Below are 25970 nucleotides of genomic sequence, written 5' to 3' on the forward strand. Positions count from 1 at the left end.
TTGTGAAGTCAAAGTGGGCTCACGGGTCGAATAAGGTTGGGAACTAACTACCGATGACAGAGACTCCTCATGGAGACTCCTGACCGGCAGGGGGCAGACAACAGGACACGATAGACCGTAAACATACAGGGAGGAGTGCAGAACCGGAAGTGAGATGATATCAACAACCTAGGTGACAAGTTAGGGAAAACTTTCCTTAACTCGAAACCTATATGCTTCCTAAGTTTTAAATACGACATGATTTGTCGTGATAGTAACAGGTACGTTATGAGGGACGTGTTTCCCTTTGTGTGACGGAAGTTGTAGATTAATACTCAAACTCAGTGGTTAGTGAAGCCTTTTGAAGCCGCTAGGTAAGCTCACTGTTATCTGTCAGCTGACCCCTGTGAATTCATTTCAGTATATAAACATTGGTCTAATATGCACAGGTGTAGCTCTGCGTGGAGATTTAGTGTAGCTGTATTGTCTGCTCGCTGTCTTTGACTCGTCCAGGTAGTTTTTATGTGTCTCTGACAGGGCAGCCAGTTTGCAATGGTGCTGCAGCTGCTCCCACCTGTCAACTAGCTGGCTCCTCTCCTCCTCTCCTCCTCCTCGTCTCCTCCTCGTCTCCTCCTCTCCTCCTCCAATGGCCCACTGCGGATCTTCCGAGCCGAGCGCTACTAAGGTCCAGACTCCGCGTCCCGACAGCATGGCGTCGTCGCAGGGCAGCGTGGACCAGAGCATGAAGCCCGTGTTGTTCGAGATCTTCGGGGAGATGTGGACCGTCCAGTCCCGGCTCGGCCAGGGAGTCTCGGCCTCTGTGTACAGGGTCAGCTCGGGCACAGCCTCCACCGCCGCTGTCAAGGAGTTCCAGGCCGACACTCAGGGAGGAGACTACGGGTACCACAAGGAGAGGTCCGTGCTGGAAGACATCCAGGGACATAAAAACATCGGTACCCACATTATTTCACCAATTCAATCAAAAAATATGATCTCATTTCAGTAAACAGAATGTGTGTAATTGTGATTTCTTGCTGTGTAAGCATTGGTTACAGAAGTAATGTGTTTTAAAAATGAAAACTTTACCACTACACAGAGCATGAGATGTATTCTGCCTGATGTGTTCTCTCTTAGTGACGCTGTACGGCGTGTTCACCAACCACAGCTGTACGGGTGTCACCACCCGCTGTCTTCTGCTGGAGCTCCTGGATGTCAGTGTGTCCGAGCTGTTGGTCAGAGGCAACAGTGGATCTCAGGATGGGAGGTAAGTGAAGTGACTTCATACCTCTCATGTAGTAAGACTCTGACGAGGGGTGGGAATCACAGGGTAACTGATGTATTGCAAGACGATCATAAAATGATACATCACAATAGCTGATAAACTGAAGAGTAATAAATGGCCCTAATAATGTAAACCCCGGAATGAATGTATTAACTTCCTGCGTGTCCCAGGGACAGCGGTGAGGGTGACGTGCAGACACACAGACAGATGAGCACACTGGAGCAGTTTGGATGGATAGCTGTATTTTATCAAATTGAAATATACATTTTTGGCCCCAGCGATAAGGTAATTGTATCACAGGAGTCACAACAACAAATATTGCTGTATCGTTTTCCCCCAGTGGCTCAGTGGTAGAGTCAATCATGGGGGTTCGATCCCCAGCTCCTGCAGCCCACTTAATCAAGACATTTACTCTTTAATTCAGCCTTTAGTAAGTTTCAGAGGTGGTTCTTTTATTGAGCCTACCCTCACTGATAAATCCATATTATGAGTGTAACCTTGTCAGGACACAGTCAGACCCTTGTGTAGTAGTACACTACATATTTATTTGGCCATTTTATTTTTTATTTAACCAGGAAAAAGTCTCATTGAGATTAAAAATCTCTTTTTCAAGAGCGTCCTGGCCAAGACAGGCAAACAGCACAATTACAGGGTTTCAGACATAAAACACTTAACAACAATGAACATAAATACAGGAATCACAAAAAGAAGCATTCATCAGAGTCATAAGTCATCAGCAACACAAGACTTTACGGAGATGAGATGGGTATCACTCAGTCAAACACACAAAATGACACACTGACAGGTAAAGATGTGCTGCTGCCATCTTGGAGATTTCTTTTTCAAAGGGAGGGCCACCCTTTGAATTGAAATCAGTAAAGGTCTGTAGGATGGTCTTTAAGGATTGCTTGAGCTTCTATTAGATTAAGAGTGTAATTTCTTTTTGTGCAGGTCTCAGCAGGGCCATTCCATGTGGCTCGTCCAGCACTGTGCCAGAGATATCCTAGAGGCCCTTGCCTTCCTTCACAGGGAAGGCTACGTCCATGCTGACCTTAAGCCACGCAACATCCTCTGGAGCGCTGACGACGAGTGCTTCAAGCTCATCGACTTCGGCCTCAGCTTCAAGGAGGGAAACCAGGTGGGTGTGTCTGAGGATTTGTAGGGCTGTGAAAGTGAACTATTGTATTTCTAACTCTCTACCCACCTCCAGGATGTCAAGTACATTCAAACAGACGGGTATCGCGCTCCAGAGGCCGAGCTTCAGAACAACCTCGCTCAGGCTGGGGTGGAGATGGAGGGGGACTCGGGCTGCTCGTCCGCCGTCGACATGTGGAGCCTCGGTATCATCCTGTTGGAGATGTTCTCAGGAATCAAACTCAAAGACACCGTCCGCTCGAAGGAGTGGAAGGTATGACAAAGCTGTTCAGAAATCAAGTATATCCTCAGTAAATGTCGCTGAGTCATGACTGTCTACAATGAGTGAGAAGTGTGAGTCCCGCTGGTGGTGTTGTTGTTGTCGGAGCAGTGTTTACATCATGTTTACCTGGACTGGACGGCCGACTCCTCCCCTTGTTTATAAATCTGTTTTAGACAAGGACTAGAGAAAAGCTTGTTTGGATGTCATGTAAGCGTTTTTAGATCACGGTCATTCTGTGTCGATTAACATGCAATGTAAAGCTACGAGCTAACTACAGTGTGCTAACTCGCTAACACAACAATGCAGGCCAAAGGCAATTTTCAGCTCAAGCCAAGATCCAAGGTCGGCAAACAGCAGTTTGTTTTGGTTTGGTGCTGCTGCTCAAGGGCGACATCTGCTGGATCAAAATGTTGCACATTCTTCCTTTAAGTAGAAAAACTTGGGGTGTATTAAAAGAAGAAGAAACAGAACTCAGGAAAAAGTGAAAGAAATGAGTTGAATGAGCTGTTATCAGTAAGAAAAACCTAAAAGAAATCAAAGCTTTATTAAATAAGACAAATGATGAACTTAAATCTGCTTCCTTCTCTTCTAGGATAACTGTGCTGCCATTGTCGACCATATTTTTGCCAGCAACAGTCTGGTGTCTCCAGCCATCCCTGTCTATCACCTCAGAGACCTTATCAAAAGGTACAATGTTTCACTCAGAGCTGGGCAATCAGTGCAGTTCACATTGTTATGATATGACCACATTGCTTCATATTGTGTTTTGACCTTTTGTTACTCTGTCTTCAGCATGCTCCTCAACAACCCAAAGCAAAGATGCACGGCTGAAACTGCCCTGCTGAGCCCATTCTTCAGTATCCCCTTTGGTATGTGTTAATATTTGAGACCTTGAACAAGATGATAACACTTCTCAGTGGTTACAATATTTAGTGTGTGTGTGTGTGTGTGTGTGTGTGTGTGTGTGTGTGTGTGTGTGTGTCAGCTCCTCACATTGAGGACATGGTCCTGCTGCCCTCTCCTGTCCTGCGTCTGCTAAACCTGATCGAGGACAGCCACCTGCACAACGACGAGGAGTATGAAGGTACCTCTTCATAATTGTTCTTTTTTTTTCCATGTCGTTGAAGTGCATCGGGTTTAAAGTACTGAGAGTGAATTGTCTCATGTCGTTATTCTGCACAGACATCCTGGAGGACATGAAAGAGGAGTGTCAGAAGTACGGCTCGGTGGTCTCTCTGCTCATCCCCAAAGAGAACCCAGGAAAAGGACAGGTTAGACTGTGTGCCCTTAACTCATTGTAAACATTTCCATTACACTGAAACTACAAACTAATTTTTACACACTGCTTTATTTGTGTTGTACAAAATACAACTTTAGTTCAAACAAAAATATCAAAACGGCACGCACACCCGAGAAAGTTTAAGTACTGGGTGCTGAAAAAAAAACATCCAAAGATAGAAAAGTACTGAGTCCGCACGCCAGAAGCTGCTCCAATTAAATTAAGTTTAATGGACAAATCACCGCATGTAACGTTTCGGGCCATTGCCCTTCATCAGACATGACAAAATACAACTTCAAAAAATTATTAAGAGTTGTGCATTATGTGCAATAAAACATTTTTGGAGGGTGGGACGAGGGTCTGTACATCATAAGTTTCACCGTAGGCTGAGAGCTCAACTATTGTACTGTAGCTAGTAGGAGTGCAAACTCCACAAAGTGAAAACAGAATGTACTAAAAGAGCGACACAGCTGCTCAGAAACTGCAAAGGGTAGACTTCGCTGAACACTATAGAAATCATCACACAGGAATACTTTAAACCTTTTTTCTCTCTGGGAGACCTCCAATATCAGACTGCGTCTTATAGACCGGTCACTTCATATTTAAAGTCATGCTGTATTACCATTACCCGTGATGTCGCCCAACCCTTTTATGCACACATGGAGTCATTTACCATCTCGCTCATCTGCCTGTCCTTATCTGTCCACCAGGTCTTCGTCGAGTACGCCAACTCCGGTGACTCCAAAGAGGCTCAGAGGCTGCTGACAGGCCGCACCTTTGATGGAAAGTTTGTCGTTGCCACCTTTTATCCTCTCAGCGCCTATAAAAGAGGTTACTTGTACCAGACTGTGCAGTAAAGTCCTGAAGCTGAGTTTATACCTCTGCACTATTCACGTTAAATAAAAAATACGTCTACATATAGCAGCATAGGGGAGAAGTCTTTATCTCCCCATATACATGCAGATCATTTTCAGTGAATAATGTGTAGTTAGAAGTTCTGCATGCTAGCTCTGGTTTTCTGCAGTACATTCAGGCTTTCATGCAGAGTGTGAACTGAAGACTTCATTTCTGCTGCTTCCAGTGCATTACTCTTATCAGTGCACAACCTTCTAGTGCTTTAAAGGTCACATGTTATCCTCCTTTTCAACCAGTTCAAATAAGTCTCAGAGCTCCCCAATCATCCTGTGTTTGATCATGCCTATAAACCCCTCTATTTCAGCCCTGAAACACATGCTGTGTCTGTAGCATTAACTGTAAATGAGCTGTTTTTGACCACACCCTGGCTCTGCTCCATGCCCTGTTGTTAACAGGGAGAAGGCAGACTCAGAAGGCAGAACAAACACCAAGCACATTAGGGAGGAGTTACTGCCCTTTGTGATGTCATGAAGGGAAACAGTCTATTTGAACACACATTTTCTGAAAAGTGGAGCAGGCAAAAGACTTAGAGGATGGACTTTTTCCTCATAATTGGGGGATTTGTAGACACACTATGGACACATAAAGTGTATTTTGCATAATATGTGACCTTTAAAGAAACCTGCACTTTTCTAACTTTTCACAACTCTGGACCCTGAGTTTGTAATCTGGGTTCAGCAGTTAACTTTCTAACTACTATTTCACTCTCATTTATTCAGAAGTTAGCAGGCTGCATGATAAGGACACACAAATCTTCCCTCATGAGAGTCGCAGATCAAAAGCCTTTGTCCAATGTTCAGTGTTAAGAATTTGGAAATGTGCTTAAAGTTTTGTTGAAATATCAGTGAAACTCTAAATATCATCAGTTGAGTCAGGGATGTGATTACAAACATGTAGCAGGATAACACTGAAGTCTCCCAGCACTGATGAATCAACTGAGGGTTTCCTGTGGTGAAGTAGTGTCCTATGTTTGATGAGTAGTTTTGTTATTTTATTGTTTCCTATTTATTTGAGTTCTATACATGTTAATGAGAGTATCAGTGTGGTACAGCAGGATCTGCACTTATCCTCTGCTGGCTCCTCAGGCAGGTTTCAGGGAGATCCTGCCTCTTATCAGGTGGTAGTTTTTTACTCATGGTCTCTCTGCCTTCACCTGAGCACAGGCGAGGCCACAAGGCTCTTAGTGCCCTGTTTGGCATTTTGACTTCAGCACTGAATGGGAATGTAAGGAAGTGAGATTTATTTTTGGGCTTTCTGTGCCTCTATTGTAGAGATAGGACTGAGTAGGAAATCAGGGACAGACAGAGACAGTGAGGAATGACATGCAGGATTGGAGCCACAGGTCGGATTCGAACCTGGGCCGCCTGCTTGGAGGACTAGAGCCTCCTTTTATGGGGCATGCACACTTACCACTACGCTTCCAGCGCCCCAGAAGTTAGAATTGTTCTAAGCAAGTTGAAAATGGTCAGATTTCTTGTAGATGTGCAGTCAGGAAAAACGTGATGCTTGAGTAAAAATGTCCTTTTCCCAAATGGAAAAAAGTCCTATGAACAAAGTAGCTTTAGTTCCATCAACAATAAAAAATACTTCAAGCAAAGCTTTTATATGATATATATGGTGGAATATGAATGAGGGTGTATAGAGCCGTGCATGCAGTTCCTTTGCAGTACATGTTCAGCTGTTTCTCCATCGTGTAAGGAGTTATTTAATACCACTTAATGTAGAGGATTTTGGTTTCTGTCAAATGTTTCTAACAGCTCAGGTTGGTGTTGGTAGAAAAACAATCAGACATGATTGAAGCAGTTGCAGTCTGAGTGTTACTCTCTCCAGAGCTGGACATTTCCAAGCTTTAGTACCCACATGAGCTCAATTCAAAGCTTGATCCAAAGGCAAGCAATCCAGACTGTGATGTGAGTCATCCTTGATCATTAGCGTGCTAATGATCCACATAGGCTTATATTTCTGGCTCCGTCAACCAGTTAATTTAGAACTGAAGAATCCTTTCGGAGGAGAGGCGAAACGTCAGTCCAGTTGGCTTTGGATCAAGCTTGGAATGTACCATGACTGAGAACCTCCACAGACACATGAGCTAAAGGACGACTATGCAGCAGTTGTTGTACTAACCAGGACAGGGTAGTAGGGACATCTTAAATAATCCTCGAGTGCTTCTATCACTCTTGGTCTTTAAGTAAGTTTGTTCATGAAACTATGCTAATAGCATTAGCTCGTATTGAGTCTAATGAATCACTAATCTGACAGAAATGTTATGAATGCTGTGCAGTCTTGAGACACACAAAATGGTATAGTTTCGTGACATTGGTTCTTAAAGGACCTGAAGACAGGTTTACTGTCCAGAAAGAAGCTGCATGATTGGGTTTGATTGCGGCTTCAGATTCAGCCTACTTTGTACTCTTAGGTGATGTTTTGTTGGAAAATCCTTTTTGTTGTAGAAGCAGACATTTTTTGTTGTTGTTTTTTTTCCTTTTAGTTCCTCAAAATAAAATGCATTAAATATGTCCCAGTAACCCAGCACCCTATCACAGGGAATTAAAGACGATTTCTACACAAGTGCCCTACGACATTCAAGATCGCTAACCAACCAACATGCTGCTATAACAAACACCGGTGCTACACCAACATGAGTTTCTTCCTTGTGTTGCCCAGACCGTTTTATATGCCTTAGAGAAGAGTTTCCCTCCCAGCAGATGTTTTTCTGTTCGTTCACAAAACAAGACTGCTGGAGTCACGAGCACTGAGCAGTCATGTGTTGGAGTGTCTCCATAGAGACGCTAATTTCCCTTTTTGTACTGATTTATTGTGAAAGAAACATGCAGCTTTTTGAAGGCCTGTGGCTGCTACACCTCAAAGTGACACCGACATCATTATGCTTAAAATGCAACCAACCACAGAACATCATAATCTGACAGCGTTAGATTTAATGACTAAAAACCAAACAAGCTAACCACACACTCAACTAGCTTCAACTGCTTCTTAGCATTCATCAGGACTGTTCAGCCTAACGCTGAGTAAAGCTCGGTCACAAATCTTGACCCTACCATTTAGCCCTGTCTCTGCATTTTGCACGTTCACATCATGGGGTAGGATGTCCTGATTCTTGTTGGACTGGAGGAATGGGTGACGTGTTGGGCCTGCATTGACCTCCAAACTGAGATTCTTCATAGACACACTCCAAACCAAATGTTATTGAGAAATCTCCCAGAATGCCTTTCCGGTAACGTCTGTTTACATAATGCCATCGACGACTACTGATGATGCTTCAGGGGTCTTAAAGGGTCCTCTCATTTTCACTACCCCTTGTAAGTCTGTTCTGAGGGGCAAAGGGAGCTTAGAAACGAGGGGGAGGGGGGTGAAGATTAGACTGAGCCTATAGTCACATCTACAGAAGAGAAGGAGAGTGAGAGAGTTAGCACAATGACTGAGTACCTACATTTGAGTCATAGTTACTTCAGTTAACGATTATTAGCTAACATTAGCAACCATGAGACAGCAGAACTACACGGCCCACAGTCCTGCTCTGAAGACTTCAAACTGGTTCACTCGTGTTGTAAAGCACAAATAGGTTCAGCTCTGTTCAAAGGGTTATTGTGATTTGAGTGAAACAGAGAAGTTCTTATTAAATAAGACAATATTGAATACTTCTAAACGTGTGAATCGATCTTCGCCTGAGACCAATTTATATTAAATAATGTGCGGCTGCTTTCTCCGTTATGAACGTGTTTAAAAACAGAAACTATAAGAAGCTGTGGTTTTGTCTTCTAATAAGTTCCACAAAAAACCTATTTTTCTACGAGCTTTATTTGAATGTGCCTAAAATGTGAATTCCAAAGTTTGCTCTCAAGAGTAGCTGGCCTCAAAGTCCGTACAGCACTTTGAAATCGGTGGTCAGCGTCGTCCGTTTGTAACCAATGATCCTTAAATGAAAACCCCCATGTTTAAAAGTAAAGAACCACATTTTCTTCCAAAGTTACTTCATATTTTTTCAGTTTGTTAACGATGGTACAGAAAGTTGGTCTTGGAAAATGTCCAGAAATCCCTTGAAGGTATTCAAACTTTGTTTTTGGTGTTCAAATGATTTTTTTGTAGAATATATTTAATAAGAGTTACATTCTGTAGATCACAAAGAGCTACAGGGAGAGTTTAGATTGTGAAGAGAAACGCTTTCTTTGTCGGTAGATGATGCGTGATGACCAATGAGTATGTGCGAGCTGTGCTGTGTTGTCATGGTGATGATGAGATGTGAGTGTGTGTAGGATCTGTGCTGTGTTGTCATGGTGATGATGAGATGTGAGTGTGTGTAGGATCTGTGCTGTGTTGTCATGGTGATGATGAGATGTGAGTGTGTGTGTAGGATCTTTGCTGTGTTGTTGTCATGGTGATGATGTGAGTGTGTGTAGGATCTGTGCTGTGTTGTTGTCATGGTGATGATGAGATGTGAGTGTGTGTGTGTAGGATCTTTGCCGTGTTGTTGTCATGGTGATGATGTGAGTGTGTGTAGGATCTTTGCCGTGTTGTTGTCATGGTGATGATGTGAGTGTGTGTAGGATCTGTGCTATGTCAGCTTTTAGGCTGAAAATGATGTGACCTATAAGGAGGTTTGTTATGACTCAGCACTTCCTGCTGATTGGAGCCCTGTGATGAGGATTAAAAAAACTAGAACTTGATTGTTGAAGTCTACATGTTTTTAAATGAATGCATCACTGTGTGAAAATGTTCCTGATGAACACAAAAAGAGGACACATTACTAAATCACAATTTCAAAGTGGTGCAGAAAACCTTAAATTGTGCATAAATATTGATCAAATCGAGGGAAAGACGTTTCTGGTGCTAAAAATGTTCAGAGGGAAAACCTCCAGACCTCCTACAAAGATGTTTTTCAAATAGACTAAACTTGTCAGCACAGTTTTTGTGCATTATAAATGCAATGAAATAAGTCTGGTTGAACTGGTCAGTAACTTGCAAATTAGTCTTAAGATCAGTATGAAAAAAAATCGTGATAAAATAGTGATCGTGATTTTGCCAAAAAAAAAAAATTGTGATATGATATTTTTTCCATATCGCCCACCTCTACAATGTGGTCGTCCACATCTTCCACTTCCACAGCTCAGTCCTGTCTTGTCTGCTGCCTGAAAAGGTTGCAGGTGCAGGCTCCATGTTTGTTTGTTCTGGCTTATAGCCATCATAAATCTCTTTGGAGACATGAATGATATAATTGGCTCGATGATGGAGGATGGTACTGCCTCTCAATCTAAGCAGCACAAGCATTTGGTGTGTATTCATATTAAAAGGATGTTTTTGGTTGTGCATGGAGTTGAGGTTTCTACTGTTTTGCAGCTTACATAGAGAAGGGAAAAGCAGGTTTCTGTTGTGACGGCTGCAGCTTAGAAGTATGATGTGACCGCCCTGCCTTAGTGGGTGAATGAGAAGTGGATTCATCCAGAGTTTATCAATTCTTCCCTGTAGGTCAGACTTGGTCAGCTCGACTTTATTCCCTAAATTACCTTAACACTAATGCACCTAGCGTTTTTTTCTGAGCGCCAGCGTCAATTGTTTTCAATGAGGAGAGCGTGTTCGCAACAGAGAGCGGCCGTCTGGAGAAAAAGAGCAGCGCCCAGCTCCAAGCGCTCCTTTCCAAATGAATAATATTCACTGTAGTTTTGCCTCCTAGCGTCCGCCATGCTAACTGGCAACATAAATAAAATGTGTATTTCATCTTCTTCTCTTGTCATGTAATGGCATTAAGGTGCGTTACCCTACCACACATACTCTCTAAAATTAAAGCACAGCATAGACTTTTTTCTACCCTGGCAGACATCCGTGACTCACGTTTGGGTCCTGACCCACCAGTTGGGAACCATGGCTTTAGAATATTTGAAATATTCAGTTTTGTGTTTATTCAGCCTATGAGTATCACTTTTTGTTTCTTTTTGTTGCCGTGGAAACAGGTTCTTTCTTTAATTCATCAGAGGGCGTCGTGGGTTTTGTTCTAATCGAGGAGTGTTGTGTGCAGGTGAATGAATAAACCTTCCACCTGTATGAAGCTGTGTGCACAAATCTAAAACCACACTGTATATAAAACACCTGATGTGGTATTCATGTGTCTATTTAAATTGATCTCAGTCGTGTTAAAGCTGTATGAACAAAGTTAAGCATCAGTTGTAATGTGAACACAATGATCCAAGATCAAATATTTAACATTTTGTCACCATGGATACATTCTCATGATCAGACAGGTGCATCATTTGATACAAGTTGGTGACGATATGCAAATTAAGACGGTCACTGTTTTATCAGCAGGTACAAAGAATCCTTCTACTACTAATCGGATTTAAAAAACTATCTTTGTATACACTTCACATATTATCGTCTGATAATGTACCTGAAACCTGATGGTTGTATGTGGGCTTGTGAATGATTGTACTGGTTCAGTTCATTGAATAGCTGACTGTAACTGACTACACAATCAGAGGCTGAAACAGATTCTGGTATTGGCTTCGTAACATCTCTATTTTGGATCTTGAGCTGCCTCTTCCTCTGTTTGGTTTAAATTATGTGTGTGAACAATAAGGGGAATGTGTGCACACACATCTGAAGAGGACTCTGTAAATGTTTTTGATTGAACTGGCTTTAAGAAATCAAACAATTACTTTGAGCTGTGAGTCAGTTGTGGTACCAGTCTGTGGTATGGTGGCTCACAGTAGCTCCTTTGTGCACTGACAGATCGAGGCCTGTGTTTGTCACAGCAGCAGGTTTCAGCACATTGTGAATAAGTGTGTGTAGATTATTTAGACCGTGTGTGTGTGTGGACTTATATAGAGGTTAATGTAGCAGTAACAAGCTGTATTCATGAAATGTGTGTCAGACTATTTTCCTCCACCACAAAGTGTGTGTGTGTTCATGTGTGTGTGCGCGTGTGTGTTCATGTGTGTGTTTAGTGTAAACGCTGAAGTGTTTGCTATCCAAGGCAATCTCTATTCATTTACAATCAGTCAGCGTAGAACCAAAGAGTGAATATGCAAAAGAGCAGCCAGTAGCTCATAGTATGACGTCTGTAGTGTCCATTCCTAATAACAAAGCACACGAGATTCAAGGCTGCTGAAGAAACTCTGAACACCACAGACGAGAAGAAGGGAAGTGGCGTGCAGAGAAAGATTGAATATGAAAAAACAAAAAAGTATTACTGCTTTTCAAGTTGTTCTAGCAGTGAATGTGAAACATATCGACCAAGTACTGAAAGTTCAAACATCAGAACGGTAATTCCATGTGATCGACACACTTTCTGTTTTTCTTTACCATTGGGATTAAAAGGTGTAATAAGTGATCGATCGGTGCCAGAAAACCAAACGACACTAAGTTTGGAGAAAACTCAACTACATATGACTAGTTTCATGTTACACATAATTATTTTATCCATTTCTTATTTTGAAAGACACATGTAAATAATGCAGCTTTAAATATCACCTTTTTATAAAATCTAAGACCCTCTGGTCCAACCTGAGAACTAAATCAGGGATTTCAACCTAAATCTGACCTCACCACTATTTATTAAGCTGCACAAAAATCTGAGGGCCAAACATTTTCAATTGAACAATCAAAGAACGAAAATAAATTAAAAAATCAATCAGCAGGAGAACACATGTATTGCTGTAAACATTCAGAGTCTGATTATCTGCAGTCACAAGTCTGCAGTGTAATATTTAAAGGAAGAATGTGTGACTTTTTGATCCAGTAGATGTCGCCCTTGAGCACCAGCATGAAACCAAAACAAACTGCTGTTTGGCGAGACATCGGCTATTCTGAAGCCTCCGCTCTCCTCCAGAGACACACCTCCAACCCCCCTCCACTCGTGTACGCATGAAGGAGTTCAGAGCAAGTGGCGGACAAAATAGTCCTTGGCTTGAGCTGCAATTGCCTTTGGCCTGCATTGTTGTGTTAGCACACTGTTAGCGCGTGGCTTCATATTGCACATAAATTGACACAGAATGGCCGTGATCTAAAGACACTTACGTGACACTCAAATAAGCAGTGAGTATGTTCTTCTTCTTTTCTCTAGTCCTTGACTAAAACAGCTTTTACAGTATACACAAGTAGAGGAGTCGGCATCCCGTCCATGTAAACATGATGTTAACACGGCCTGACAACAACACAGCCAGCGGGACTCAGGCTTCAGTCATTGTAGAGACATTTAAAGAAGACATTCTTGACTTCTGTTATATTTATGTCTCAAATGTTGCACATTCTTCCTTTAATCAATATCAAAGACAATCCTTTATAACAACAGTTTCATTTTCAGTTTGTTGAATGTTGTGCAAAAGTTTGATTTTGATGGTTCAGAGAAAAGTTGGAGGTTTGAAAAAGGCCAAATAAAACAGTTTATTTTAATTTCCTTCCTCTTGTGTTAACCCATCCTCTGTAAGACGTCCTTTATTTGTCATGTCCCACTGAACTGAATGAAAAATGATTTCTACTTTTTTTTTTTGTGTCACAATCTGCTTAAAGGAAGCACACCATGTGAGAAGGTGACTGTATGTGAGACATGAAACATGTCCGGGCCTTAGTGAGTTTTTTTCCCCCATGCTTTACAGCCTTTTCTGTTGAGAGTGAGTCATAGCACTTTTCTGTTGTGTCCGAATATCTCATAATAAAAAAAGATGCTTGACTTGACCTGATTTTTGTCTGATGTGTTTGTGCCACGTGAGTGATTATTAGCTGTAATGGTGAACATCATGTAAACACCATCATCTTTTTTTATGCGTTTTTCAGAGACAGGACAGTGGAGAGAGTCAGAAACTGGGGAGAGAGAGAGAGAGAGAGAGAGAGAGTGGGGAACGACATGCGGAAAAGGAGCCACAGGTCGGATCTTTACCTGGGCCGCTCGCTCTCGAGGACGATAGCCTCAGTACATGGGTTGCACTCAATAACCACTAGGCTACAGGTGCCCCAACATAGCACCATCATTGTCCTCAAATAGAGAATATTCTAGTCACAGAGTAAATAGTTCAAAGGCCTTTATTCTTACTGGCAGACCTGTCATATGTTGATGCATCTTGAATATTAGAATTTTATTTCAGTCAATGTTGAATTTGATCAGCGTAAGACCATTTAGAAAAAAAATCCATTTAACTCTTCACCAGTTCATGTCGAGGTTTAGACTTAATGTGTTAGATGTTGCTACTAATTGACTATTCGGCTTTTTCCATTTAGAGTTAGAATTTAACACAGGGATCAGTCAGTGCCATGGACTGAAGAGTCTGACCGATGAATTGGCCAGCCAATAATATCGAGTGATATTAGCATATCAAGTGAATATGGGCATCGGCTAATTTTATCGCAGATATGCGCCGATATTTATGGATTTATTCATCAGTCAAATAGCATTTTATTTGCCTAGCAGTTCTCTTTCTGGTTGTCACCAGCAGAGTGCGCTATGTGGAGTACAACAGTCATCATCACCCTCCAGAGTGTCAAGTGGTGATGCACGTAGATTCAGTTATTTTCCAGTTGTGTTTGAGGGATCAGTGCAATAAATGTGTATATCTCCATCAATCTCAACAGATCCCAATATATTGGTTTCAGATTGTTTTCTCCTTAATAACGATATTGGTATCAGGCCCAAAAATGTAATATTGGTCTGGCCCTAATAGACTGATGTCATCCATCTGTTACTGCAGGGGGCTTTGGAGTCCATGCTGGAAATGCTGTCTCACCCTAACTTTCATTCTTCCTAAAACCAGACTGAGAGCTGGAGCGATATAGTTATTTTCTAGTCTTCTGACTCCTCAAAGCACTTTTACACAGCAGGTCACACTTAAACATTCACACACCGCTATGTAGTGAGACCATCAGAAGTAACTAATCCCATTTATCGACACATTCACTGACGAAGCAGCGGGAGCAACTTGGGGTTAAGTGTGTCAAATGTAAGTGAGCCAGGAATTAATACATGTTTGATGGTTTAAGTGACGTACAAGGTTATAAGGTTTAAATAATTATCTTTTCCTGAATGAAGTTTTTCATTCTGATTTTGCCTAAGTACCCTCACAGCTCACATTCAAAGTCAAGCTAATGAAATTCAAGATCATTTCTCACTCAGCGTTCATCATGTTACCATACCTCTTAGTGTTAGGTTCTTATAGTTTATAGCTCGTTCTAAGATCTAATGTCATCAGAGAAGCCATTAACACATTTCCTTTGGTTTATTTACCAGAACAGTTTCTGTATTTTCACAACTTTAAATAACTCATTTTTATAATTGGCAATGAAAGGAACAATTGATTTGACTTCAGGTTCAGTTTACTTTATTTGTACCCGTAGGTAGATTTGTTTGCAGCCAGCAAGGTCGACATCCATCATGACACACAGATTAAGACAAACGCAACAAAGAGAGAAGGAGATCTAAACCAACTCAAACATGGAACTAAAAAAGATAGGAAGTGATAGAAGCACTCAAGGTTCCACCAATCAGGGCATAGGTGGGAGAGAAATTGTCATGCTTGAATTAAAAGATTTATTCTTCCCTCAGACGTTCAGGTGAGAATCTGATTAAACGGTTGTAGAGATCAATGAACTCTCTTCTCATTTTTTCATTGGTTCAGACTTCATGCAGTGAATGAGGATGGTAAACCTTTTGTTGGTTGCTCCTGTAATTAAATAGAAACACATTAAACATTAAAAACATGACATCATTGTTAAGGCACTATATTATTGTTTATCTGGATTTTATATGGTTACTGTCTCTAATGATGAACTCACAATCACGTCCATGAATTCTGGCAGTTCCTTCATGATCACAGCCTGGTCGCTCTCCTGTTTACTCTCTCTTCTCATCCTCCAGGCGTTTGCGACAACCAGCGCGGTAATAACCAACATGGCCGCTCCCACAGTACCTGCTATGACCGTGACCATCGTGTAGTCATAAACCGCTCCATTGTCTGCAGCCTTCATCTGTTTGGTTTCAGGGAGCGCCTGAGTCTCCAGCAGATCAGAAATGTCTGAGGACAAACAGAGACAAGATGATCTTATATTGAAGAGTTGTGTTTGAATGGTGGTCCTGTCTCATGTTGGAATGACTCCACACCTTCCAGACTCAAGAGGAAGTAGACGTCGTCTCCTTTGATGTAGTTTCTGCTCTTCAGTCTGCTGTGGGTGATGAAGGTACTCGTTCCGTAGCCCGGGCCTCGATAGTAAGAGCTGCCGTCTGATGAAGTCACCTTTGAGCCCACCTTCCTGGGATCATCCCAGTAGTACTCATCACCTGGAAGAGGTGCAATTCTCAGTTTCACTAACAGGAAAAACTCACAGAAGACCCAAGTCATCGTATGAGGAAATTAACGAGGGTCTAGTCAAGCATGCCTCAGTAATGCTTTTGTTGTTTTCCAGGGAGAATATGGCCTAATCCCGCCTGACTCTTCTGTGTTTGGAAAGTTACTGTGCTGTGATACACTGTTACTTATTTCCTGGAATTTGCTTTCTAACAGGGACATTTTTTCACCAAAAGTACCAGAGATTTCAGTTCCTTTTTTCGCATATCATCTCTCATCTCATTTGAGCCATTTACTTGGTTTAGTTCAGGCACCAAAAAAACAACTAAATTAGTTCCAGGAAATGATCGTGGTTTGGGGTTAAAATATTGAGTAACATTAACAGCTGGTTAACTTAAGAGAACAACAACAGTAGTCTCCTGTGTTAAAGTCACATTTTTTTTAAACCTTTTAAAGGTATGCAGAGGGGCAGGTGAAGGCGGTACTATTTTGGTAAAAAGAATCCAGATTCTCTTACCATCAGAAGACATCTTGTCAGGATCAGTGGTGACCATCCGGTGCATGTTCATGTGCTGTCTGACATCAGACTGCTGATCCATCAGGGCCATAGTTGCCATTTGCCACGGACACGGCCACTTGAGTTTATGGTCATTGGGGCCTGAGGTCAGGTGGAAGTAGGCGCCCATGTAGCCTGGACGGTCGCTTCTTCCATTAAGGTACACACCTACCTACAGACCAAAAAGTCAAAGTTAAAGCTGGTACTTTGGAAGACCCAGTCAGAGTACTTAATCAAATAAATGTATGAACCACTTCCTTAAAATACATGTATGTACACTGCCTCACTGATGACTCAATGAGAAGGTATTCTTGTTAGCTTTAACAGGTTTAAACCCATTTTTAGGTGAGTAGTTGACTGGCTGTAGCTGCTGATTCACAGTTAGACGGCTAGTGATACTCCTCTGACTGATGAGGTAAGACGCTATGCTGGGAGATGACCTAAAATAGACTTTTAGGTAAGAATACACCTTTGTTCTTTTCTTAGTTTTTTGGGATTTCTTCTTTTATTTTCAAGACAGGTAATTAGTGGCACAATGCAGATTATGCAAATTAGAGACATTATTGTTCTGTTGGCTAATACGCTTTATTTTTGTCTTGGACAGGAGCTGTTGGGACAAGCAGGTCCCCCGTGGCGGTCCCTTCACTTCCCTGTACAGTAGTGCACTTGAGTGTCAATGCAGATGGTGTGTGGTTTTTCACGAGTGTGGTGTAACTTTAGGATCCCTCCCCTACATGTCAGCTGAAATATCTGCTCCATGTATCTCTGTAATGTTTATAGATGTTTTATAAACCATCTCTTAAAGGTTTACAAATCATCTGGTAATCATGCAAGACTGTGCAACAATAAAGTGTTAACATAACATCAATTATAGCATTATAAAGAATGAGAAACATTATCATTTCATTGTTTGTTAACAGTAAAATAACTATTAGCTAAAGTTAATTAACTATCAATTTACGCTTTATTGATGATGGTTGTTATAAAGTGTTACTGTCTTTTATCAGTGTGTTATCACGTTCATGTTTAAATCTCTGTAACAAGGCTGCAGGTGAACTTTCTTTATTCCTGCTACAGTCATGCTTTACTGGACGTCTCTGTATTTATTAGATTAAAAACACAAGATATGAAAAAGGAGTTTACCTGGAAGGAGTAACCTGCTGGAGACAGGAAGCGAGGGCTGTACAGTTTACTTCCCACCGCTGTGGTGGCCATCAGGCGGGTGATGTTGCGGATGTGCCAGATGTGCTGAGGGCACTTGGTGGATGATAGGTTGATGTCATCTATAGAGAAACCTCCTTTTGATGCACCGTTTCCCCGCACACCCTCAAACACTACACGTGACTTATGTGCCACATTCAGATTGATGTTGTGCAGCTCCCAGGAGCCCATGACACCCCCTAAAGAGAACAGGATATAACAAGTCTGAAACTATATTCAACTGTAACATATCATATCACTGTAGTGTTATGTATTAAACAAAGAGCTGGTAAGCTTAAAAACGACATATAAATTATCCAGAGAGAGGCCTTTTGTGTTCACTATCTAAAAACAGAGTTTCATGAGCTTAAATTAGATTTTGTAAGAAACTAAATGTGTTTTATGATGGATTTTTTTTTTTTTAGAAAATCTGCTTTTGCAACTGATTGCAATACATATTGTTTCTTTATTGTACAGATTTTTCTTTTTATGTTTTTTATTTTTTCATCAGCTGTATTGTTGAGTTGAAAAGGACTTCTTAGATGACAAAAAAATGTCTTTTGCAAGTGACTGCAATTCATATTTTTTTTATTTATTTTAAATTACTTTATGCAACCTTTATTTATACTCAGGAGATCATCGAGGGGCACCTCATCATTTACGATGACATCATCGAGTCATTACAGACTCAATTAAAAGCATTAAAAGAAGGCCACTAAAGTGAACAAACTGTGGGATTTCTAGCTTAGACAATTAAGGAATAAGTAAATACAAGAGTGTATAATGAAGCCAGCTCAGTGAGTATAATTAAATTGAATACAATAAGTTTGGAGGTTTAAAAAAATCAGGTTTCTAAAATGTCCAAAAGGTCAAAATTCATTGTCCTCAAGGAGATGTTGGATCTTGTTCCAAGAATTAGTGCAGAATTAGAAAAAGCAGATTTTCCCGGTTGTGGTCTGACTCAAGGAACATTCAACACTAACTGGTTTGAGGAACATGTCTGGTAATGCCCAGAAGAGAAATGCACAACTTCTGTTCTGTATGATGGAAATGTTCCTATGGGAGCTTTACAAATAAAAACATGCCAATGCATATCACGTCTTTCTGTGAGAGAGGATCAACATTGTTGTACAAGAAACAATGATGTGTATCCTAGGCGTTAAGGGTTGTGGCAGGTGTTTGTACTCTTTAGGTGCTGTTATTTTTTGTCTTAATGAAAGCTGAAGACTTTCTTGTGAGTGTCATCATGTTGCATTAATTACCTGAAATACTCTTGAAAAGCTTCATTTTTCCGCTGGGGTTGGCCTCATCGTATTCTCGCACCCAGATATTGAGAAGATCGTCAGCTGCCCCGCTGTTGTGAAGAAAGAACTGCAGACACTGAGCTCCAGGTTTGGGGTAAAGCCAGCGACTCTCCAGAATTGCATGCTCCCCGGGCTCAGCAGAGGCCGTGCTGAAGTGCATGAAGTAGCCTTTCCCTAAAGATGGCGAGGGACAACAGTGGGTTCATGTTTGACTGCAGGGTTTACTCACATAACTGGCAATAGTTCATTTATAATGATTAAAGCGATAATTCAAATTGATAAGCAAGCACAAGCGCTGATATCTTTGACAGCTAGGCCTGAGCAGTAAATCATAAAGTTCTGTATCTGCTTTTGTTTATCAACAACTAAAGGAATCAGCCCTTCATAAACTGTGTCTAACAAATCATTAAATCAGGACTTATCTTAAGACTTCAATGAGGAGCTGAATATTTTTACTGCAGGTCTGTACCTTGTACACATACACACGTTATGTCATATCACATCAGGAACCTTTATTTTGAAAATATCTTCAGACAGCAAACAGATAAGATGAGAAGAATGTGAGCTTTTATTTTATATAACTGCTGACTGGACAACAAAACAAAGGTGTGTTTAGAGAGAGCTCAGTATCTAAAATGAATCTCTAGTGTAAGTTCAAGAATACTTTATATTTGACTTCACGGTCGGGTCCAGCTCCAGCTTACACTCTCACTCTCATATTTCCGCTGTCATTTTCTCGGGCGTATGTGGTACTCAGCTGTCTCGTTAGCTGGCCTCATCCAACCAACAGCAATAACAGCATGACGCCCTTCCCTCACTGTGAGCTTGCCGTCGCTCTGCTCCCCTTTTAAATATCATTCTTTCTCTGCCTTTTTCTCCTTCATGCTGATGTTTCGTGAACCCCTCGCTCTCCCCATCAATCATCACCCATCCAGTCTCAAGCTTCACCCCCAGTCACTGTCTGGACTCCACAGGGGGATTTATTCTGACCTTCTCCAAACACATCAACCTAAAATGTTAAATTGTATCTATTCATTTGTAATGATTCGGGGGATTAGGGACGTTGGGTATCTTAAAGTTTTCCTAGAGGAATAACCACTAAAATCGCAAGGAAACAAGGATGCAAGGAAACAAGGAAAACAAATAGAAGGGAGGATATATAACCAAAATAGTTCAACTCCAAATAAATATGCTCCCTTTTCCCTGCTGGGCAGCTGATAAAAAAAACTAGATTAAAGGGATGAACAATGCTGAGACACAAAGGCCACCAGGACCGTGTTTCTAGAGAAACAAATTCCCATCACCAAGAAACTATAGAGCTGCTGGAAATAGTAAACAAGTCAAGTGGTGCTTATTCAGAATCACACATTTTCTATTATTTTTCTATATGGATCAGCAGAATAGATCTGCTTTAACTTTAGATTATCTATAGTTCTAGATCTAACTAAATTAAGGTATATATTCATGAAGTCAGCTCAATACTGAGATTAATATACTACATGTTAGTAAGTCTAAATAAAAGAACTGACCCTTGATTGCTTTTAATAAGCACAACTTGCACACATTTTTTCCACTTGTGTCTAGGTGCACAGGGTTTAACAGTTCAGCATCAAAACATGCACCTGTTTAGCATTTTCTAGGTAACCATAACGACGGACACTACCTTTGCATTGGCCCATGTTAGAGAAGTCGGTCTGAGGCCCTCCGCTCACAGAACTGCGTTGTTCCCACTGTCTGTGTCCTGGACCCTGAATCATGCCACAGATGTTGTCCTCCTCAAAGTCACAGCTGTCCACAAACGTAGAAGACCGGGCTGTGAAGAGAAAACAGTGTCACCTCGAGTCTCATTAGTTTACACTCTTGTTATTATCGGGAATGTCAGGTAATATGAATATATTTATAGTTTATAAAAGATGGTGGATATTTATCTGATAAGTATAATATCTCAAATTACATTTTTGCAAATAGAAACCATGAAGTAATTATCTAAACAGCAATATTATGCTTCATTCATGGAAAAGGAAAAGTATCTACTTCAAATGGTCAAATTCCATGTGAAAAACAAAAGTGCAACCACATGGATATTTTTGCATCAACTCGCAACAGAGCTAACAATGAAAAACATGTCGGCTGCCTTCGGTCTCCTGAAGAGCTGAAGATAGTAAGAGGACGTTTTGGAACTGTCGGCTAATGAAACAAAACTGAGACATCTGCCTTCACTTTGTGCTTATAGTTCTTTTACACAGTATGACAGGTGTTGCTAGATGTGTTATTCCTCTCTGTGATATTTTTAATGGTTGGTGTAACTGGCTAACCTCTCTGGTTTAATACTCTATGGACAGAATGAAAGGTTGGGATAACTCACTGCAGTTGTAGAGGCGGTTGAGCTTTGTCAGGTCACTAGCACTGAAGCCCATCCTCTGACCAATCACATCCCTGAACTTGGGGATCTTGGTGACGATGGTTGGCTCAGAGTCTACGTTGAAGGACGTCTTGCTGTAGTGCATCACAGAGCCGTAGTCATAGGGAACGCCAAGAGCGCTGGACACTGTGTCATCCCGCGTTTTAAAGTTGTGCTCTTTACCTAAGAAGAATAAAAAGTTCCATAAGAAACCTGCCCTTTGTTTATGATTGTTGTTATTTATCACTGAGCTGTAATTCAAGATGTGACAGGTCAATGGTACCAGGTGTAATTTGGCTCCATATAATGTTGACGTAATCATCGCGGTCAGCTCTGGACTGCTCGTGCCAGAAGCCCAACGCGTGCAGGAACTCATGCTCAACAGTTCCCAGGCGGTCACAGTTGTTACCGATGGACAGTCGCTGCTTCCCCACGTGCTGGTTTCCTACAGAGGAGGAGCATCTACAGACGAGGGGAACAAGATAAGCCACATGTTTGACTAAATGGTCTGTGAAGCCCTGGAGACAAAAACTACATTTAAATGATAAAAAATACACCAGCCTCATCTCAAAAGACTTTTTAAAACTTTTTAAGACTTTTTAAAAGTTGTGTAACGTTGAAGTGTACTGGACATTTTGCTCACCCGCTCCCTTTGTACACAGAGATGTAGTTCTCCTCTCCTTTCCATGGTGTGAAGTCAATGCAGGTCTTCAGTCTGTACTGCTCAAATGCCTTCAGGATCACTCCTTTTGCATTCATTTCTATAAAAACACATCGGGAAACTGCATTCTAACTTGGGTCCATATACAAAATAACACCATAATAAGTACTGTGAAGAGTTTCTTACCCAGGTTGTCCTCCAGGTATACGGGAATTGTTGTTGGCCAGCGATACCTATCACCCAGGATGGAGTTTCTGCTGAGTGTCTGATTGGAATAAAGGAAAAAAAAAACATGTCTATAAGCCATGTACAAAGACATATATATTTGGGAACACTCTTTTTTTCACACAGAGCTTTCCTTCACTGCCATGCAAAAAGTTTTCATAAACCAGTCAATGAGAAAGTTGACGGTCCGATGTGTAAGATATCTACTGAATTAAATGATAAAACTGACCTTACTACATCACCGTTAGTACAGTTTGCCGAGGACAGTTTAGGAATGTACTGCTCTCAACTGAATTGCATTGGTCTTAATTCTTAACTCCTAAAGAGACATTTCAAGACCAGGGAATTATTTGTTATGTTCACAGAGGTGATTATTTTAGGTGACGCAACCTGTCAAATTAGCCAACGTCATGTTTTGTTTCTGTCCATTTATTTTATTTATTATTTCTTAAAGTCATTTCCTGTTTTATTTTGTACTTATTCTCTCTCTGTCTTTCAGATCCTGCGTCTCATGTTTCCCCGCATAATTCTTCCCCAACCTCGGCCTGATATCCCCTGATGGTCTGTGTATATCCTCCCTGTGTGGCCTCCTGTTGGTTGTGTGTTCCCTTGTGTCATCTTGGTCCAGCGTTCTTTTCCTGTCAGTTTTCTAGTTTTTTGACCATTGCCTGCCTCTCAGTTATTTGTTTGCTTCTGTATTTTTGGATTACCTGTGTACTGACCTGGACTGTTTAATAAATGTATTGTATCCTCTCTTGTGTGAGCCTACCTTTTGGGGTCCTCTTATCTGTCTATTTGTTAGTAGGTTCATCTGTGACTATGACAGTATAGGAAGCAGTCTTTGTAATATGATATGTGTGCAAATATGTCCTATCCCATCCCCAGAATTAAGACACAGATATAATACTGCAGTCAAATTAGCCTGAAATATGCAGATTTCTGGATCGTACAGCTGCAGCCGTTGGCCCGTGAAGTAATTAGCGTCTGTTCGAACTAGTTTACCTCATCCTGTTCTATGTCTCCCTCCAGCAAGTCCAGCCCGGCAGCTGCAAAGGAAAAAATGCTTTGGTTGATGCAAAAGAAAAACTGTAGAACAATTTTTACAACCAAGTAAATTTAAAAACAAGGCGACAAACCTTCATTGACGTTAAAGATATCCCAGTCATGTCCTTGATCAGCATCAGTTTCTGCAGATTAGGAATCAATAATAAAACTGGATTATAGCAGGTATAAAAGATTTTATGACGTGTGTTATGTTTGATAACACCTGATTCGTTATGGCTCAGTCAAGTCAGAAGCAGAAAAACCTAAGTTTATTTCAATGCTGATACATCAAGAGTTTGTGTTGCAGGGATTTAACATGTACTCCATTTTTACTTGAGTGTACTTTAAATTCTACCTTCGTAAAACATTCATATGTTGTCCTCCTGTTGACAGAAGTTACCACTGAGTATTTTCTCAAAAGTGACTCACCTGTATCTCCTGATAGTTTAGCTGTCGCCTAAATAAAGAAAGAACATCAGTCCATCGACAGAGAAAATCATAAATCATTGAACTTTTACCGTATAGTTTTTGCAGAAATATATATATATATGTATATATATATATATATATATTACTGTTTGACACAAATGTAAAGGCTTGTACGTACCAGACCCAGACCAAATAACAGAACAATCCACCTGAGCGCCATGACTCCAGCTGCAGATACACAAGCAGTCTGAGTCCAGCTGTGACTGAACAGAGCTGCTCATGACTTTTTGTACAGGACAAACATGTCACATTCACATGATCTGACCTTCTTTATGACTCAGGTCGACGGAGATTAAACGCTGGTCCAATTAATTATTAATTAGATATCTACGATTAGCTTATCTTATCATAGTAGCTACACTAATAAAAATGTGTGTGTGCAGGAAGAGGGTGTTTTAAGTTCACAGAGCAGACATTTTCTTTCACATCTGGAGGTAATAACAGCCTGGTGTTACTGTTGAACACTTATTTTATAAAGCATCATGTTCAAACTGAGGAGAAAGAGGATTCAGGTTTGTTTTCACTAATATTTTTTTCACTGGACAGCGTTAATTTTGGCAGCTGCTAGTCTTTCAACAAAAAATACTCACTTTTTATTTTAAGAATTATCTTTTATCACATTTTAGTCATTTTTTGCCCTTTATTTTAGTCTAGTTTTAAATCATTTTTGCCCAGTTTTAGTGGATAGAAAGTCAAAGCATTTATGTTGTTATCAAAAGAAATCTCTCTTAAAACTAATTCAATAAGCTACCAAATCGTAAACATTAATATAATCATAAAGCTCTCACAGGAAACTACTTCTCCACTGTCAACACTTTTGATATCATACTGAAAAAAAATACCAACGCACTTTGAATGCTTGGACTTTAAGTGGGCTTGTAGTGGGGTGTTTTTAAAGTGTGGTAGGAGTGCTGTTACCACAACACCTGGCATATATTTTAGCACAGAAGAGCAACAGATTTAACCTTTCAAACTGCTTTTTTTAAAATCAAAATGTAAGTCTTGTCACGTTTACAAATACAAAACAAAGGTTTTATCAAAGTTTTTCTTAGTTTGTTTACTTCTTGTCTTCATAATAGAAAAAGATTATTGAGAAACACGTCTCATTATATTATTCGTTAACAACATTAACACTGTTGGCAGTGTTGGGAGAGCTTGGCCAAAGCTCAGGATCTCTGGGCTGTTAAGATGTAGGCCTGTAAGTCAGTGGACGTCTGACATCGTGTCTATTAACTGAAAAAACTTAAACCTTAGTGAGTGTATTTGCTGGCCCGGTTCTACGAGGGTGTAAAAGCATGCATTGCATCCTCATTTTAAATTTCTTCACCCTCAATTGAATGGATGCATAAAAAGAACAATACTTTTTATTACAATAAGTAATGAAGGCTTTCAAATGACAACAGTGACACACATTGAGTTGATACGTCCATGATCTGAGGTCATGAGAGGTGCACATGACCTGTCTGTTCACCGGGGGCCACATGCAGGACCCATAACACCTACGCTATTTTTCATTGCTGTTGCCGATCACTGAAGCTGCACCCCCTTTAATCTCAGATGCACCCTCAGTCATGTTGTTATAGAACCGGGCCTCCGTATGTGTCTAATTTCTAGTCAAAAATGTCTCACAATACTGAATAAAAACCATGCTCCAGATAAACATCTTATTTCAAGATATTCAGAGAAAAAGATAAGGCCTGAATTACTGAAAATGAGTTAAATAGGCTTTCAGTACAGTAAGCAAAATGTACATTTATTGAAATGAGATCTTATTTTGTTTCAATAAATCTAGCTATATCTATTTCTTTATCAAGAAACTGAAGTTAATCTTTCTGCATTTGCATTTTTTTTATTACAAATTACAAGTTATCCAGGCCTTATTTCTTGCCTTTTAAAGGTGTTTTTTTTTTTCTTTTTCTGGACTTGTCAGGTGAAAGAA

At 40.7% G+C, this 25970-nt stretch overlaps 3 protein-coding genes across 4 annotated transcripts in view; 1 reads left to right on the plus strand and 2 right to left on the minus strand.

The window, feature by feature from the left end:
• The window catches only part of akr1a1b (aldo-keto reductase family 1, member A1b (aldehyde reductase)), a 238360-nt gene that overhangs the window by 11640 nt on the left and 200750 nt on the right, over positions 1 to 25970 (minus strand). The window lies entirely within an intron of this gene.
• On the plus strand, positions 143 to 12967 carry uhmk1 (U2AF homology motif (UHM) kinase 1). 2 transcript variants are annotated; one of them, XR_009666762.1, is made up of 10 exons: positions 143 to 932; positions 1114 to 1243; positions 2213 to 2399; positions 2472 to 2669; positions 3271 to 3365; positions 3471 to 3547; positions 3664 to 3762; positions 3861 to 3949; positions 4668 to 9336; positions 9435 to 12967. XR_009666762.1 is itself a non-coding variant. In XM_061031131.1 (9 exons), the coding sequence occupies exons 1-9, from the start codon at positions 626 to 628 to the stop codon at positions 4812 to 4814; spliced, it is 1329 nt and encodes a 442-aa protein (XP_060887114.1). In that variant the 5' UTR covers positions 143 to 625; the 3' UTR covers positions 4815 to 12967. The 2 variants fall into 2 exon arrangements, 1 of the variants encoding a protein (XP_060887114.1); XM_061031131.1 differs by having other exon boundaries at positions 4668 to 12967.
• mep1ba (meprin A subunit beta a) lies at positions 15375 to 24305 on the minus strand. Its single transcript, XM_061031059.1, has 15 exons — positions 24150 to 24305; positions 23972 to 23999; positions 23635 to 23685; positions 23501 to 23544; positions 22460 to 22538; positions 22256 to 22373; positions 21896 to 22074; positions 21577 to 21795; positions 20875 to 21024; positions 19170 to 19385; positions 17851 to 18107; positions 16669 to 16879; positions 15968 to 16144; positions 15643 to 15881; positions 15375 to 15530 (listed from the first exon to the last, which is right to left on the minus strand). Exons 1-15 carry the CDS (start codon positions 24189 to 24191, stop codon positions 15489 to 15491), a joined length of 2052 nt encoding a protein of 683 aa, XP_060887042.1. The 5' UTR covers positions 24192 to 24305; the 3' UTR covers positions 15375 to 15488.

This window comes from Labrus mixtus, chromosome 3 (genome assembly GCF_963584025.1).
Source record: "Labrus mixtus chromosome 3, fLabMix1.1, whole genome shotgun sequence".
NCBI classification, from domain to species: domain Eukaryota; kingdom Metazoa; phylum Chordata; class Actinopteri; order Labriformes; family Labridae; genus Labrus; species Labrus mixtus.

Excerpts from the sequence above, each read along its gene's own strand:
- uhmk1 (XM_061031131.1), top strand. The coding sequence starts at position 626 with ATGGCCCACTGCGGATCTTCCGAGCCGAGCGCTACTAAGGTCCAGACT. Across the intron at positions 3,548-3,663 it reads ATTCTTCAGTATCCCCTTTG|CTCCTCACATTGAGGACATG; the intron begins GTATGTGTTAAT and ends TGTGTGTGTCAG. Across the intron at positions 3,950-4,667 it reads AGAACCCAGGAAAAGGACAG|GTCTTCGTCGAGTACGCCAA; the intron begins GTTAGACTGTGT and ends TCTGTCCACCAG.
- mep1ba (XM_061031059.1), bottom strand. The coding sequence starts at position 24,191 with ATGGCGCTCAGGTGGATTGTTCTGTTATTTGGTCTGGGTCTG. Across the intron at positions 23,545-23,634 it reads TATCTTTAACGTCAATGAAG|CTGCCGGGCTGGACTTGCTG; the intron begins GTTTGTCGCCTT and ends TTTCCTTTGCAG. Across the intron at positions 16,880-17,850 it reads CAGCAGGTTACTCCTTCCAG|GTAGGTGTGTACCTTAATGG; the intron begins GTAAACTCCTTT and ends TTTGGTCTGTAG.